The following is a 17,921-nucleotide window of genomic DNA, read 5'->3' as shown; positions in this document are numbered from 1 at the left end:
GGCATCCTTCACTGGGTGTGGCACTGACAGTGCCATATGCTCACTATCTCCTAATACTTAACAGGGCTTGGGTATGGTGGGGAGAAAAAGAGGGCACGGAGCACATACAGTATGTACTCTGAGGCATTACAAAAGCTATCCATCTTCCCACTCCGCTTAGTGCTCTACTACAGTGGTTCTCAAACTGTGGGCCACAGCTCAAATTTGGTCCACGACACAGTCCCAGGTGGTCCGCCCTGGATGGAGTTGGGGGCCGCCCAGCCAGCAGCTGCCATTTTCCAGCCGCTGTGGTCAAGAGGTAAGGAACGGGGCAGATCTAGGATGCAAGGACATGAAAGGGAGCTCAGGACAAAGGGGGTGGGGGGGGAAAGAACAATGGGGGGCAAAGCACAGGGAGGCAGCAGGGTCCAGAGGTGCCAAAATACAAGTTTGCCCATGGCATCATTTTCTCTAAGGCCAGCCCTGGGTGCCTGTGAGGCATGCTAGGGTGCTGGGTGGATGACTGGGGCAGGGCTGCCAGGTAACGCGCTCAAGGCACTCAGCGGGCAGCTGAGGTGGAGGGTGCCAGCGACAGCTGGCTGTAGCACCCGCCTGGCCCCTCTCTGGTCCCTGCTGAGGGGAGGGGCCCACGCACGCCTCACAGGACCCCTCTCCCTGACAGCTGCATGTTAATAGTGGGCTGTTGTGCCTATTTCAGTTGCACAGATGAGCCTCAGGAAAAAAAAAGTTTGGGAACCCCTGCTCTAGAGAAGTGTGTGCAAAATACAAACATTGTCTAATTCCTTCAACTTACACTGCTTTCAAACACTACTGCAAAACCAGGCCTGCATTCTCCCCTTCAAATGCTCTTCAGTTACAGCAAGGGCAAAGTATCAGCCAGCGAGAACAAGACAACACATCTGCTTTTCACATTCCCTATGCAGAGGCAATGGTCTTGGATGATACAGCTCTAAAGCATCTGTAGACTCCTGTTAGATCATAAGCTTTTCTATTATGGCAGGGCTTTTCAACCTTTTACTTCCTACACCTCTAGAAACAATTCGACTACTTTGTCCATCTCCCATCCATTAAGGCTTTCACAACCAGTTTTCCTCAAATATGCCCAGAATCCTTTGCATCAGTTCCTTTGTCACTACACAGGTTTTTCTGGCATCTCAAGAAGCCAATGTGCAAGTGGCTGAGCAAGAAAGCATTTGCGCAGACAGGGAAGAAGAACAGATCTGTGACCACCTGCAAGATCCTGACCCACAGTTTGAGAGCCCTTGAACTAGCAAAGCTCAATGGACGGGGTGAATCAACACAAAAGTATGAATCCTGCAATATCCCATAAAATCCATGTCTGTGAAAGTGATCTCCAATGGAGGACTCGCCTCATTTCCATGTGCCAACGCTGCTCTTCCTCTCTGCGTCTCTTTATCATATCCTTCTGTTTCTGCTTTTTCATCTTCTCCTCGTGCATTTTCCGAGCTCGGTTACTGGGCTTGATCTCAACTGGTAGATCTGGGTTTACTTTCTTCTACAAGGAAGTTGCAACACATTTTATACAATCTTAAAAGCATTATTGCAAAGCTAGTAGAATATCAATATTAAAAAAAGTCTACTACTGTAGTCCCATAATTAAAGTGTTACTAATAAACCTGACATTACATTTGGGTTTTTAGATACCGTTTGATGGCATGTTGTATAAGGATAATTTGTACCATTTCTTAATTAAGAGAAATAGCCATGGGCAGGTATACCACACACTTAAACCCCTACCACCAGAACAAGGAAGCCTTTTTCTGAACTATTCCAGTTCCCAGCATCAATTGCTAAAAAGACCTATCCAAAACAGATTTAGGATAGAGGGTAAAACCCAAGAGCAACTTTTAAAAACTTAGATGTTTAAAATTAAACACCTAAATAAAAGTGGCCTGATTTTCAGAGATGAGCATCCGTAACTCCCAATGAAGTAAACTAGAGTTTATGGATACTCAGCACCTCTGAAATCAGGCCCAAGGTGTCTTAAAATAGGGAGCCCAAAATGGAAATACCCAGATTCGAAAATCTGGGATCAAGTCTCCAGCTTCACATAAACCCAAGCTTTGAACCTGAGATGTTTCAAAAGCGATATTCAACGACCTAACCCAGGGATAATATTAAGTACATTTCAACATTCTGAGACTAATTCTTCTAATCTGACTTTATATTAATGTGACCTCATTGAAATTAGAAATATCTGCTTGAATATGGGACATAAGTTCTCTATTTTCTGCTGTTTTTTTCTCATCTTAAATCAATGCTGTTTGCAACATTTCCACAGCAACCAAATGTTTGTGATGTTGCATTCGCTGGCATTGGAAGAGTGGACGAAAGTGACAGGTTTCAGAGTAGTAGCTGTGTTAGTTTGTATCAGCAAAAAGAACAGGAGTACTTGTGGCACCTTAGAGCAGCGGTCTCCATAGTGGGGTGCACAAGAGGATCCTTCGGGGTGTGCGGCAGGAGGAGCGCCACCGGAGAAGCACCGCTTCGGCAGTTCGGGCAGCTTTTTTTTTTTTTGCTTTGGCAGTTCGGGTGGGAGTCCGAGTGGCTTTTTTTTTTTTTTTTTTTTTTTGCTTGGGGAGGAAAAATGGTAGAGCCGGCCCTGCGGAGCGGCAGTGGGTGCGTGCTCAAAATTTTTTACTGATGGGGTGCACAATCAAAAAAGTTTGGAGACCATTGCCTTAGAGATTAACAAATTTATTTGAGCATAAGCTTTTGTGGGCTAAAACCCACTTCATAGGATGCATGCATGCTTATGTGCAAACAAATGTGGTAATTTCAGTCGAAGAACAAGTGGCAGGAAAAGATGAACCCTTAGCAAACAGAACTCATATTCTCATCTAAAGGGCCTTGACTGATTAAAGCATGAGAAAATAGGAAAAAAAAATGTGGATAGGCAACCAGAACGATTTTTCATCTCAGAGCTTTTTAAAGTCTTGCTAATAGTCAATGTAAATGACCAATCTACTTGTTACTTTTAAATGAAAAGACAAAATATTTTTACTCTGTAGGCTTCAAAATGTTGGTAAGATAAGGATTGGCCAGTTCTGGACTTGACAATGGCATGACTTCCAAACAATTTCTGTTTGTTGGAATGGACAATTTGGGGTGGTAATGATCTAAAGAGTTTAAACTGCTTCCAAGAAATGTTACTTCAACAGGAGTTGGAACAGGCCCGGATGACAAAATATACTCCATTCAAAGAGACCAACTGAAGATGGCCTAAGGAGGTTTTAATCTAAGAATTTTAAAATATGCTTTTTAGGTCCCTCTGTGCTGGATTTAAGTGGTGTTTACCACCCCCAACATATTGTAACATATAGCGCTTGCAAAGCTTGTAAAATGCTTTGTGTTCACTAAAAACACTCCTAAAACAGAGCTTTGCCAATCAGTGCTTAAATGCAATGTTAAGGTCAACCAATGCAAGAAAGAAGTTAAAATGATGAAGATGAATCCTTCTGATATACGGAACTCAGACCCATCAAATGACTTAAGCCTATAAACAGTGACTGTATTCACTGACACTTGAATTGCCAAAGTCAAATGGAGTTTGATGGATTCAATTCTTTGTGGTCTGTGCAACAACTCTGGCTTCACATTAATAATTCCAATAACTGATTTATCATTAAACACAATAAATCCATCCTAGGCATGTCCACTGTTTCATGGTTAATTTGTAGTATAACATCACTCCCTGGATTACAGTGAAGGATAGTTAAGTACAGGCGGGATAGTCTTCTACAGTGCCTCCATTTCATGACTCCATTTCATGAAATACCAATCAATCAAGGTCACCATCTACTGGCCACTTATTTACAACTTCAAGAACTTTAGTATAGCAATCCACTGTCATCTTTGGGACAGAAGGCACCGATTGTCAGGAAGTCAGCCTTACCAAAGGCTAATTCTTTTGTGACAACGGGTTTGGGCAGAGCTGCTACCAACAATGGACTGAGCATGCAGAAACCTGACTCGATGCCATAATATTAATAATGGGACAAAAAAATCACCAAACTCAACATACATTTGCTTTTGATACTTTCCTTTTGACATTAAATGGCTGTTTCTGAATAAAATTTGCTCCTTCCATTGAAACCAGATTCTCCTGGGTTTGTTTTAAGGAATCAGAATAATGGGTGACTGTGGCCGTGGCAGTAATATAGAGCTTGCAAAGTGACTGCCATTCACTAAAGGAGGAGGGAACAGTTGGGAGCAACAGCGCATTCGCAATAGCTCCTGCTGGGATGAGCAAGCATGGTGAGTAAGTATCCTTGTCATTTAATATCATGGGAGTAAATGGCTGAGATGGAAATTCAGCAGTTAAGTCTCTGAATAAGTATCTGTAACTACTGATACTAAATTTGCTTCCAGTGATCACAAGATCTTTCCCTCTCCTCCCTGGAAGAGGGAATCACTAAGCACCTTCATATATCCAAATAGCCATGCAAAACTAATTTTGCTATTGACCAATCCATTTTGAATTAGTGCTGGGAAGCCGCAAACTGTTGGCCACACTGTTTCAGGTGCCTGAACTGCAATATTCCTTGTAAAAGGATGTCTAATTGGTTTACTGCCCCACTTAAAGGCAGAAAGAGGAGACACTCATTCCAGACACTTGCTCTGGGGGAGAGAGATGGTATGGCTACTCTCTTCAAGAAACTATTAGCAACAGGGAAGGGAGAGGGATCAGGAATTAGTTCTATTGCATAATTCTCAGAAATTTTTGTATAATTATTTACTAATTGGAAAAAAAAAGCATGAGGAATTGTCTTTTCTAGAGTTAACATATTCCATCAGGATGTCTGAGAACAGGCTGAATTGGTAATTTAACCTGACTTCATACAATATTATTTTATTCTTTTAGAAAGCAAGAATTTCCACAGATGAAATACAAAACAAATGGTCAAAGTTGTGTTTTGAAAATCTCCATTCAGACATGCAAGATCTGGTTTCATTTTACACTAGTTTTGAAACTTAGACTTACTATTTGTCAAGTGCAAACAAGATGCTGGAAAACATTTATTTCCTACAACAAAATCTACTCAAATCAGTTACCACCTTCATTAAGTTATCTGCACTGAACATTCATATATGGTAGTTTCCTTTATATTTTTATGAAAAGAAGATTGAAGTTTTCAGTCAGAGATGCTAAATATAGTAAGAGCTGAGAATCTGAAAGTGGACAATTCTTGGTGGAAAAAATGTTTGCAAGAAATTTTTCTAGACTCATTCCATTTGCTTTTACAGCTGATAGAATCCTTCTTGTATTTAGAAAAAGCTTTTTATAAAATAAGCTACTGATTTCTCCCCTTCTTCTATTTCATGAGTCGAGAGCGAAGCCACTACCATCCAAGTCCCTTTGTTCAGCCCCATGACAGGACGTCCCCATTCACACCTTGTACTGGAGCCGATGCCGACGCCCCTTCAGGTGCATATCCTTGGCATTAGGATCATTGAAACTGCACTCACAGAGCTTGCAGTGAAAGCGGATCATTTTCCCTTCATCATTGCGTACCTGAGATAAAACACGTAATTTAATATTTATATTCATTGTCTGTGGCAACAACAAAATTATCTTGCATTTAAACAGAGCCTTACATCCCAGTGGAGCCTAAGGCCCTTAACAAACTTAAAAGTATATGCATTTATCCATTACTAAAATTCAGTCAGCTCTTGGGTAAGACACAGCATCTATTTAATAGCTCACAGTGACACTGCATAGCTGTTTAGGACTGGAAGAGAAGATACAATCTCCAATTTAAACTGTAGAAGAAATGTAGGGAGGCCCAGATTAAGCACATGTATAAAGAAATGTAACCTGAACATTAGGATTAACACTTATGAAAAGCACCATGACAACTTTCCTGAACACACATGGTCAGGATCTCGGTTTTATGGCTCATCTGCAATATGGGCTCTTCAGCTGCACAATACACCTTAGCACCACGTTAGGATTTTACTGCAGTAATGACTCAAAGGAAAGAGCATCATCTACTGACGCAGGACTACCACCACCACTTCTTGCAGCACCAAGATGTTCCCAACCTTTGTTAGCTCGTGATTCTCAACCATGTAACAGCTCATGGTGGCACGGCTCCAGGCATAAATGATTCTTAAACTTTAAAAACTGTTTGCTGTTCATCCCCTATTTGTTTATAATCTTACCAAGGATGGGAAACAGGACAACACTGAAGTAAACAAAATTTCGCTGGAAGTGATACAGATGAAATTTAATCTTGATTTCCAAACTAATTCTACAGAACTGGGGATTCAAGAGCAAGGGAACATTTTAAAGACTAATTAAAACATTAGCAGTTTAACATAACCAAATAATTTTGATATTTGGCACAGCCTCATGAACTGTACATAGGCAGGGCAGAGACAAAGTTCTCAAACAAGGGCTCCTTAAGTAAGCTGTCTAAATCCTGCATTTGGGTGCTCAAATGTAGGTGTGAAAATTGGGTGACAGTAATTCAACAGCAGATGAAATGGAGGGCACAGAAGGAAGCCAGCAGCTAGATCCTCTGGCATGCTGCCCATCAGGGTAATCCGCTGGCAGGCCTTGAGACATTTTGTTTATGTCGAACAGGCCACAGGCACAGCCCCCTGCAGCTCCCAGTGGCCGCAGGGAACAGCAAACCATGGCCACTGGGAGATGCGGGGGGCGTGCCTGTGGATGGTCAACATAAACAAAATGCCTCACGGCCCACCAGCAGATTATCCTGATGGGTCGCGTGCCAAAGGCTGCCAACCACTGAGCTAGATGATTTTTCTCAGACTGCTCAGTGTTGAAAATACGCAAATATGGACCTAACAAATTCATGACCCATTTTGGTCAATTTCACAGTCATAGGGTTTTAAAAATCATAAATTTCATGATATCAGCTATTCAAATCTGAAATTTCAGTGTCGTAATTGTAGGGAGTCCTGACCCCAAAAGGAGGTGTTTTGGTTTTGTGTGTTTTTTTTTTCTGAGGGGGGAGGGGAGTAGGTGTGTGTATGGGGTGGTCACAAGGCTACTGTAGAAGGGAGTTGCGGTACTGCTACTCTTACCACTGCAGAGCTGAGCCCTCAGCCGGCACTGTCTGATCATCCAGTTCTGAAGGCGGGAGCGTAGAAGTAAGGGTGACAATACCATACCATGCCATCCTTACTTCTGCGCTGCTGTTGGTGGCAACTCTGCATTCAGGGCTGGCTCCTGGTCTGCAGCCACTGCTCTCCGGCTGCCCAGCTCTGGAGTCAGCATATAAGTGAAGGTGGCAACACTGCAACCCCCCTAAAATAAGCTTAAAAAGCAACAGTGAGTCCTGTGACACCTTAAAGACTAACAGATGTACTGGAGCATAAGCTTTCGTCGGTGAATACCCACTTCGTCAGATGCATGGGACTCGTTGCTTTTTACAGATCCAGACTAACATGGCTACCCATCTGATAAAATAACCGTGTGATCCCCCTGCAACTCCCTTTTGGGTCAGGACCCCAATTTAAAAACGTAGGTCTCCCCTGTGAAATCTAGTAGTAGGGCAGCATTTCTCAAACTGGGGTCCGCATGGGCACTCCAGGGGGTGCGCGGGCCCCGATGATCAACTCCTCCCACTCCCAGCACCTCCTGCATGCCACAGAATGGTTGTTTCCTGGTTTGCAGGCAGCACGGGGGTGGGGGTGGGAGGGGGGAAGGAGCATGGATGGGCATATTTGGGGGAGGGGTGGAAAGAAGCGGGCAAGAGATGAGGCAGGGGTGGAGTGGGGGTGGGAAAAGGTGGGACAGAAGTGAGACCTTGGAGGAAAGGGCGGAGTGGAGGCGGGAGCCTGGGGTTGAGCAGCAGGCTTGGGGGTCCGCGAAAAATTTTGAATCAAAATGGGGGTCCTTGGGTCACTAAACTTTGAGAACTGCTGGTATAGGGCAAAAGCACAGAAGACCAGATTGCACTTGGGGGGGGAGGGGGGTGAAGGAGGAGGAGACCAGATGTCATGGTCTGTGACGCATTTTTCATGGCCATGAATTTGGTAGGGCCCTTGTACATGCTTTAAGTATATTTGAACTTCAAAACCTGACATTATACAGCTGTAACTGTGAGTGATTTGTGAAAAAAAGTGATCAAGCATTACCTCTTCCACATAGTCATGTCCCACGGGTTGTACGTCAAGTAAACCCCCTGGGCCATCCCCAGAGCCATCATGCATGGACTGTTCATTTTGTAGCTCTGATTTTGATTGCATCACCTTCACTTCCTCCAATTTGATGCTCGTTGCCTGAAGTTTATTAGTCCCTGAATAGAGAGAGCTGGATTAATAACCGAGCTGGTTTCTTACAATCTGTGAAAGTATCCTTATCCTCGTTATCAGCACCTGTATTACAAATTCATCATGTCATTGTTAATTTCTGTTTATAATGCTAAATGACAATATCCCTTGGCTAGTCCGGTAGGGGTTTTTTGTCATTATGGCCACTGCCAAAAATACAGCTGGATAAGATTTATGGCTCCACTATACAATTTCTATGACACCAAGAAAAACCACATCTATAGTAATAATGAAAAGTTAGACATTGATAGTTAGGTGGAAGTTTTTCTTATCAGCTTTCCATTCAGACTACAAGTCTTCACTCTCTTATGATGTATAGTTAAGTTTAAAACAAACATCTACTATGAACGAGTAGACTAGACTACTATAAAGATAAGGAAGTTCTTAAAGGTTAAGTTAAATATATAAAAATTTAAAGAGGCAAAGTCTCAATGGTGAGATAAAAAAATCAGTTTAATGTCAAGATTAAAAAGTATTTCTACAGATTTCAACATATAATTGCCAGTGTTTGATATTCTGCTAAAATACTACAGCCAGGCAATGCAACTTTCAGACAGAAGCCCTCCCTCTATTTCCTCACAGCAGGGTTCAAAATTAAAAATTAAGCAAATATAGAAGCCATCAGATTTGTACAGAAACACACAAATCTCTGTTCTGGTTCTGGAACACTTTTGGAGGCAGAGGGAGAAGATGAAAGCAGTTTTAGATTTTAGAAGTCAAGGAGTTGAAAAATAAAAAACCTTTTTCAGAGTCATTTAAGGAGCTTGATGTACAATTACTTTTCCTTAGTCGGTTTTCCTGGACAATGATGGGAAGATGAAAAGGCCCCACCTGCAAACATTTGGAAGAATCATACATTTTAAACAAATTGTCATTCCTATATGAGTTGATGGATTTTAGACAATACATCAAAAACAAGACAGTTAAAAATGGATTTTAAGGAGACATACCTGAAAATGTTATCTTGGATGCAACAGGTTTCTTCACTGGCACTGGCTTGCTTATGTTGCTTGCACTGTTAGTTGCTACAACTGCTGGTTTTGTTGGTGTAACAGATGCAGCTGTAGGGGCATGGGCAGCTGGCTTACTTGCTGCAGCGATGGTAGGACCTGGACCAGAGTTCACTACTACAGGCTCTACTGAAGGGATGGGCTTCCCCAATTTAGTGTGCAATTTAACAACCTGAAATACATGGAGTGGTCATACGAAAAGGCAGGAGTAAAAGGGGACCGAAGTTAACAGCAATACTATCAAACTTTTCCTGGTAAAGTGTATAAATTTACAGAAAGACCGGGGTAATCTCCACGCCCAATAAAAATATATAATAAAACAAAGTGATACTTCAAAACACACTTTAGATGAATTGCTCCATTGTAATATATTTATAACAGATCCACAATTTTGTAGGAGGTTCTGAAAGCTAGAGCAGTACTCTGTAGCAAAATATTTAAAAACTATTTTCCCACCAGGTGGCATGCACTCCTATAGAATGGCAGAGCATAACAGACATTAGTGCCTCAACTGCCAGGTCTTTTCTGAACAGATTATACAACTTGCAATTGATCAGGGAGAACTGTTGTTGGGAAATGTCTCAACGTAGAGACTTTAACAAGAAACTTTCAAAGAATGAAAAACAATCTCGCCCCCTCTTCCCAGCAGAATTAGAACGAGAAAACATATTGTCAAAAGAGATCATTTCACTGAGAGGAAAAACAAATTGCATTAAGCGTGAGTTACGCCCAAAAGCCTGTCACCATTCTTAGGGAGCGGAGAGAAAGAAGAAAGAGAGGATGGTGTCTCTAGCCTCTGTTTGCCAAACGCTGGAAATGAGCGACAGGGAATGGACCACTTGATCATTTGTTCTGTTCATTCCCTCTGGGGCAACTGGCATTAGTCACTGCCAGAAGACAGGATACTGGGCTAGATGGACCTTTGGTCTGAACCAATGTGGCCGTTCTTATGTTCTTAAGGACAACACAGGGAATTATGGACCAGTCAGTTTAACTTCAATACCCAGGAAAGATAATGGAGCAAATAATTAAGCAATCAATTTCCGAACACCTAGAAAATAAGGTGATAAAAAACAATCAACATGGATGCGGTATATCTTGATTTTAGTAAGGCTTTTGATACGGTCTCGCACAAGTTTCTCTCAAACAAACTAGGGAAAAACGACCTATGTAGAGCTACGATAAGGTGGGTGCATAACTGGTTGGATAACCGTTCCCAGAGAGTAGTTATCAGTGGTTCTCAGGCAAGCTGGAAGAGCATATCAAGTGGGATCCTGCAGGGATCAGTTCTGGTCCGGTTCTGTTCAATATCTTCATCAATGATTTAGATAATAGCATAGAGAGTACACTTATAAAGTTTGCGGACAATACAAATCTGGAAGGGGTTGCAAATGCATTTTAGGATAAGATTAAAATTCAAAATGATCTGGACAAACTGGAGAAATGGTCTAAGAAAAGATGATGAAATTCAATAAGGACAAATGCAAAGTGCTCCACTTAGGAAGGAACAATCAGTTGCACACATACAAAAATGGGAAATGACTGTCTAGGAAGGAGTACTGCAGAAACAGATCTGGTTGTCACAATAGACCACAAGCTAACTAGGAGTCAACATGGAACACTGTTGCAAAAAAAAGCAAACATCATTTTGAGATATATTAGCAGGAGCGTTGTAAGCAAGACAATGAAAAGTAATTTTTCCACTCTACCCCACGCTGATTAGGCCTCAACTAGAGTAGTGTGTCCAGTTCTAGCCACCACATTTCATGAAAGATGTGGACAAATTGGAGAAAGTTCAGAGAAGAGCAACTTAAATGATTAAAGGTCTAGAAAACATGACCTGTGACAGAAGATTGAAAAAACTGGGTTTCTTCAGTCTGTGGAAGAGAAGACAGAGGGGACATGATAACAGTTTTCAAGTACAGAAAAGGTTGTTACAAGGAAGAGGGCGAAAAATTATTCTCCTTAACCTCTCAGGATGGGACAAGAAGCAATCAGCTTAAACTGCATGCAGCAAGGGTGGTTTAGAAGGATAAAAGATTAGGGTTGGAAGAGACCTCAGGAGGTCATCTAGTTCAACCCCCTGTTTAGGTTGGACATTAGGAAAAACTTCCTATCAGGGTGGTTAAGCACTGGAAAAAATTGCCAAGGAAGGTTGTGAAATCTCCAAACACCTGTCAGCGATAGTCTAGATAATACTTAGTCCTGTCATGAGTGCAGGGGACTGGACTAGATGATCTTGCAAGGTCCCTTCCAGTCCCCTGGTTCTATGATAGCTGAGTTTCTGGTATTACTGTACCAAGTAGACTTCTTAGTGTTGAAGCAACCTGGTGCTGTAGTCTTTTGTGATCAAGCAGTCATCTACTGCAATCAAATCTTGAAGTGTTGGATATATTTCTACTTCAACTTTATCAGAAATGTTCCCTGGATATCCGTGAGCTACTGTGAACATTTTTAGAAAACCAACATCCTCTGTAATCAGATATTTCACTCTATATATCTGCATGAAATGTCCATGGTCCCGCTGAGCTCTCATACCTTCTGATGCTTCGCTCCCCGGATATGTGCTGCATATGCATCTGCTCCTGTGCAGGAGACATCACAGAGCTCGCATCGAAGCTGAGTCTGCACCCCACGAGGGCCACAGTTTGCCAGGTTACCTGTCTTCTGAGCTGCCTCCTTCTTTTTGTGCTTTTGTCCTTCCAAGTGTTCCCGGTAAGTCTGCAGTAAAACAGGGAAATACATTCTAAGCAGCAATATGGAACATTGATATAATCCCAGCATTTCCTTGGAACAATTCATCTGCCAAGACAGGCCATAATCTGTCTAGTTTTAAGGGTACAAATGCGTGCAACTCAAAGGCTTTTTGTGGAGTGTCCCATTCATTAATACCACTCACAGCGGCAATATCTAGAGGCATTCCCAGGCAGGTGAAGCAAACAGATTCTTTATATATATAGTGCTTTACTTCGTCCAGAAGACAATGTCCAACTACAAAATCCATTTAGGCTTAGATAACCGCAATATTTACAGGACAATAGGAAGAATGGTTGAAGTATTTTTAATACCAGTTTTTAGAAGTGTCTGGCACATTTCATTATCACTATACAATGGGTAAACTGGTCTCTCAAAAAGGGAATTATTCTATTGATATTTGATTGGTCTTGGTAGGAAGCAGACAGAGAATTAAGAGACAACAGAGCTTATCATAATTATTATAAAAATAACTAATATATATAATTATGAGTTTAACAATGGCATTCCTACAAGATGGTCATGAAATGTTACCAGGCCAGGAACAAATCTACTCACCTGCCCTTTATCATCATCATGATAATGGGAGGTAGGGAAGTGGAACCCCAATATTTTACTTACCCACTAAAAAAAGAATTATAGTTTGACCCAGGTGAATGGACAAACAGAATTTTGCAATGCTAGCTTTAAAGCAGTACTAAATACTATATTAGCCAATCTAAAAGAATTAGCTTCCTATACAAAACTCTAAACAGCTCAGATTTTATCATTCATCCCAATGGCAAGATGTAATCAAGCCATGAGAAATGCAATTATTGATGATGATAATAATAATTATAAATAATATAATTATGTTAAAATGGCAGCTCCTTTTACTGGATTTAAGATGCTTTTAGACTAAGCATTTTGGAGCAGGGACAACTTCCTTTGTATTTATACAGCACCTAAAACATTGGGGCCCAATCCTGATTTAGGCAATGCTATGATAGAAATATTTAATAATTAGCTTCAGTTTTATTCAGTTAGAAGCAGTGGACAGAATATTACTATTACACTGCAGCGTCTCTGAGCTGTGTAAGAAACTCCCACGCTTTCAGAGCTGGACAATCTGACTGTTGATATGCTACATTTTACTGTCACCATAAGAGAAGGACACCACCACAGAAGTCTATATGGTATTTCTTAGGATTGCTCTTGTTGAAACCTTGTAGGACAGCTTATAAGAGACAATTTCTCTCCCAAATGACCCTGGCTGCTTCTTCAGTTAAATGCTACATGCTCTAGCTAAGCAGAGGACTCCAAGAACAAAGGCAGACAAACACCACTTCAGATTTATATTCAAGCCTATTATTCTTTTTTTTTTTTTTAAATAGCATCCCAAGAATGAACTAGGTGTCTGACAGTAAACACACAAAAATAAGGTCCCTACCTCAAGTAGCTAAATCTAAATTTGAGACAAGACACAATGAGTGAGAACAACAAACAGTGCAGAGGGAAGTTATGGCTTTAAAAAAAGTCAGGCATTTACACAGGAATATCTAACAAACACATGTCTAATAAAATCTGTGTTTATAAAAACTTGAAACACTTTCTTGGTCAATAGCTTTTGCCAAATTTACTTTCCACTATATAGGGTTAAGTCTTAGAGAACCTGCTGGCTCATTATTAATTATCTTTCCTCACACCTTGACTGAGCTGTGGGGAAAGAAGCTAACCAACAGAGGGCAATATGTTATCCAGTCCAGCATTCAGCCACTAGAAAGCTCCATAATGCCAAACTGAAAAAGTACAAACTAAGGTCAGGGAGACTAGGCCAGCTGCCTATGAGCAGAGGTGCAGCAGGCAGGAGGCAGCAGCAGCCTGGGAAATGGCTGTGGAAAGGCGGCCAGGCAGCCCAAGGGACAGGGTTTAAGGACTGTTTTGATCTTTATTGGAACTGTCAATAGTAGTTGGGCCTAGGATATTTTTACTGTTTATTTCTGGCAGTTGTAGCAAAATAATCCTGATTAACTACTTACAATGTGAGGGTTAATGAAAATCCACAGAAAAGTAGAGTCTGTACAGTCTAGTGCTTAGTGAGCCTACAGCGCTTGCCTCCAAACTCACAGTACACCGAGCAAACAACCAGACACCTAGATAAAGCTTCTGAACCACAACATAGTGGGGGGATTGGTTACATCCATTTTCTGAGATGTTTCCATTAAGTCACTGAAGAGGACATACTGCAGATCAATAGGACATCATCTGCTGAACTATATGACTGGGGAGGAAGTGCAGGTTATATAGAGTGGACACATGGGTAAAGGGGATTGCTAACCTGTGGACCAGCACAGCTGATCTTGCAGATATCACAGTAGTGAAGCTGAGGCTGTTTAGGGGGCCCTTTGGGTTTCAGCTGTTTGCTTTGAAAAGGTGGTTTTTTGTTGAAGCTGTTGCTAGAGTTGGTGGTGGTGCTGTTCCCTGTGCTGCTCCATGAAGAAGAGCTCGTAGATTTCGGCTGCTGTGGGAGGGGTGCTGGCTGCTGATGCTGGGCCTGGGGCTGCTGAGGCGGTTGATAGTAAGTGCTAGGTGCTGTGTATGCTGTGGCATCATAACTGGAGTAATTTGACCCTAGCAGGCAGAAAGAAAAGGGAGCAATTTTATGAGGGTTATAGTCTAAACAAAGAGAATTACAGTGCAACACCTCCATGACAGCTACTTCCTTACCAGAGTATGATGCAGAAGTGGAGTTGTATGAAGAGGAGGGGGTGTATGAGGTGATGGAGGAGGCAGATGCATTCTGCTGAACAGTTGTTACTGTTGGGTAGGCATTGTAGCTTGAAGATGTGGCGCTCACTGTTTGAACTGGCTTAATTGTAGTCACCTGTCTCTGTGGCTGGCTCTGACTATAAATACCACTAGATTGACTGTAGCCACCTTTGGAGCCTAGAAAGCAAACACACAAGCTCATCCTCTTGCAAAACTGAAGACAGATACATGTGCTTCTAAACTATTACAGTCATCTCTCTTTACTAATAATAGATATTTGCTAAACAAGACTCTGGAGATGTTTAGCAATTGGGTACAATTTGTATGATGAGAGACTGCAAAACATATTAGCCTGGAAAGAAGTGAAAGATACAGATGAATAATCGATCAGTCCTTCCCTTTTCCATTCTTTCATAATAAAAAAGCATGAGGTCACTCAGATTAATAGCAGGCAATTTTAAAAACTACAATAAATGAGGGGAGATTTTTTTTTTTTCTTACCTGTAAATTTGTTTTCTCAGGAGTGGAACTAACAGCTGGGTAGGTTCCACCCACTCATCCCTGGAGATAGCTGGCTCTGATTTCAGGTGTAAAAGGGAGACTCCAATAACCAGTTGCAGGACAGGAGACACCCCTGAAGATCTATTCTCAAGCTTTCATACAAATTGGTTAAAACTGGAAAGAGATATTTTTAATGCACCAAATAAGACACACGCTCTTCTTAAAACAGTAGAGGATTATAAAAAGAATTCATACTTTAAAAACTAGACCTAGGAAGGGTTCCTCTGGATTGGTGGATGTCCCCACTATGAGAAACCAAAATTCTTCTTCTCTCATTCATAAGGACAATCCAGCTATCCAGAAGACTCACTGCTGGGATCTAGCACGCAGTAAGGTAATGAATGTTGCCAGAAACAAGATAATGGCCAAAAGGAAGGCAGGGAACACCACATGCACTAGAATTCTTGTATTAAGCTCTTAAAATATCAAACGCAACTTGTTGAACCCTATGGCTGTATCCACGGACGTGAAACTTTGCAGTGTTGGTCGGAAAAACACACAGACCATGTAGTTGCCTTGCAAGTTTCCTGCTTCAAAGCACCATTGCTATCTGTCCAGGAAGAGGAGCTCAGCCTTATCGTGTGCATCAAGAATCCTTTGAAAGAATCTTTACTAGGCGTGAGGTACCTTGCTTCATTGCCAGTCTGATCCATATGGAAATTGTAGCCTTTGAGGTTTTCTTGCCTATCCTGTAGGTGCCTTATATGACAAACAATGCATCTGACCTCTATGATTTGGCTCTACCCAAGTAATATTTTAGAGTGCTCCAAACATGTAAGATATGCAGCAATTTCAACCGCAGCATGAATTTGTCTGGGACAAAAAAAATGAATGAAAGGCCGGTAGTCCCTGAGCTAGAAAGACAAATTACCTATGGGCACAACATTTGTAGCAGGTCTGAAGACCATTTTGTTTGGAAAAATATGCAGATACTGCTCAGACAAATAATGCTCCCAAACAGTGAAATTTGATCTGCTGAGACAGGATACATAAATAAAGCTGTTTTGAGGAATTGTATATAAAAACACCATTTGGATAAGGGTTTAGAGATGGCTCTGTTGTAGCTTGTAGAACTAAGATTAAAATCCAGATGTAAAATATATGACATTCAGGAATATGTCACGTAACAATGGGGAGCATTACTGTTAGATGTCTGTCTTCAGGAAGGAAGTTTAGTGCTAAAAGTGGAATGGACAGGAAAATAGGGCTTAAGCCTTACTTGAATCTGGCCATAAGGAACTCTAATATTGCTGAACTGGAAGGTGCCAGAGGCTGTCTGTTTAACCCACACACATTTGGCATGGTGCTCTGTCCCCCTCTAGTGGTGGCTAGGTTACATAGAGGTGGATAACCCTACTACAGCATTGGACATTAGCAGAATCTTTTTAGCTCAAGCAGTAAAGTCTCGCACAACAAGACCCAGATGTCCAGGTTTGATCCCTGCTTCCAATAACCCACACAGGACAGCGGTGTTACATCTATAGTGCACAGTCTACACTAAATGAGAAAATATGTTCAATATACCTTGATAAGAGCAGAAGGTAAAGTTCTTCCTAGATAACTAATCTCAGATTCTAAACATTCCAGACTCAAAAGATCTGGACAGAGGAGAGAGGTTGGAAAGCTGGGGTGGTTCTCTGCATCCAGTAAAGAAACCAAAACCTTCAGGGCCAAAAATGACTTTAAGAACCATTATTGCTTTGACTTTTCCTAGCACCTTTGGTTAGGAGGTATACAGGAGTTGGCCACTCCATGAGATGAAGGTGGTGTCCATGTGGCAAGAGCCTCTCTGGTGCTTTGAGAAGATCTTAGTGGTCTCATCTGTCTGAGACACACAGATCCAAGTGTGGAGCATCCCAGGCTGATACAAATTTCAGAATATGGTCTGGTCCATCTCCCAGAACTCTAGGGACAATCGATGGGTTAGCCAGATGGCTTGATGGTTTAACTTTTTTGATGGAAGTTGTTTTGATTGCTAGCTGTGATAATAAAGGACACAAACAATGAAACTTAACAACTTTTGGTACCTCCCTGTTGGTGCATATACCCATGGCTCTCCCTATTATCATCATCACTCTACTAGAACTAGGCATTATTTTCAAGTAACTGAAACTGCTTTGAGTTTGAGACAGTTATGTTTAGGGTAGTCTCTCTTTTTGAACATTTGCAGTACAAGGGTTCACATCTCTCTTGGCCATCCCAACTTGACAGGCATTTTCATCATCTTGAGCTGGTGTGGCTTTGAATGAGGTTTGCCTGCCAGGAACATTCCCAGCACCAGAACAACCATTTTCATGGGAGTGTCAACACATGATCCAGTTATGTAGCTGGAAGTTCCAGTTCTGCCAGAGGAGCGCTTACAGAGGTCAGAGGTAAATAATTTCCCGTTAAGCAGTTTCTACAAAGGGACTAAGATTCCAGTCAGTTATGGTCTGTACCATCATTTTTCATAATCTGTCATAAAGCTATACTGAAATTTGTCCATGGGTAAGACAACAGTGCTGAAGGACAAGAGATACCTTC

General features: G+C 41.6%; 1 protein-coding gene across 5 annotated transcripts in view; it reads right to left on the bottom strand.

Moving 5' to 3' along the window:
• ZFR2 (zinc finger RNA binding protein 2) overlaps positions 1–17,921 on the bottom strand; it is an 82,702-nt gene that overhangs the window by 30,094 nt on the left and 34,687 nt on the right. For all 5 annotated transcript variants that reach the window (XM_050933705.1, XM_050933704.1, XM_050933706.1 and 2 more), the window contains 7 exons: positions 14,796–15,014; positions 14,407–14,699; positions 11,874–12,056; positions 9,276–9,507; positions 8,131–8,291; positions 5,417–5,536; positions 1,371–1,516 (listed from right to left, as the gene is read on the bottom strand). In XM_050933705.1, the coding sequence (XP_050789662.1) occupies positions 1,371–1,516; positions 5,417–5,536; positions 8,131–8,291; positions 9,276–9,507; positions 11,874–12,056; positions 14,407–14,699; positions 14,796–15,014 (1,354 nt within the window). The remainder of the gene's footprint in view (positions 1–1,370; positions 1,517–5,416; positions 5,537–8,130; positions 8,292–9,275; positions 9,508–11,873; positions 12,057–14,406; positions 14,700–14,795; positions 15,015–17,921) is intronic.

The sequence above is a fragment of the Gopherus flavomarginatus genome, chromosome 24 (genome assembly GCF_025201925.1).
Source record: "Gopherus flavomarginatus isolate rGopFla2 chromosome 24, rGopFla2.mat.asm, whole genome shotgun sequence".
NCBI lineage: Eukaryota > Metazoa > Chordata > Testudines > Testudinidae > Gopherus > Gopherus flavomarginatus.
Note: the sequence above shows the minus strand (reverse complement) of the source record. Positions and strands in the feature narration are given on the sequence as shown.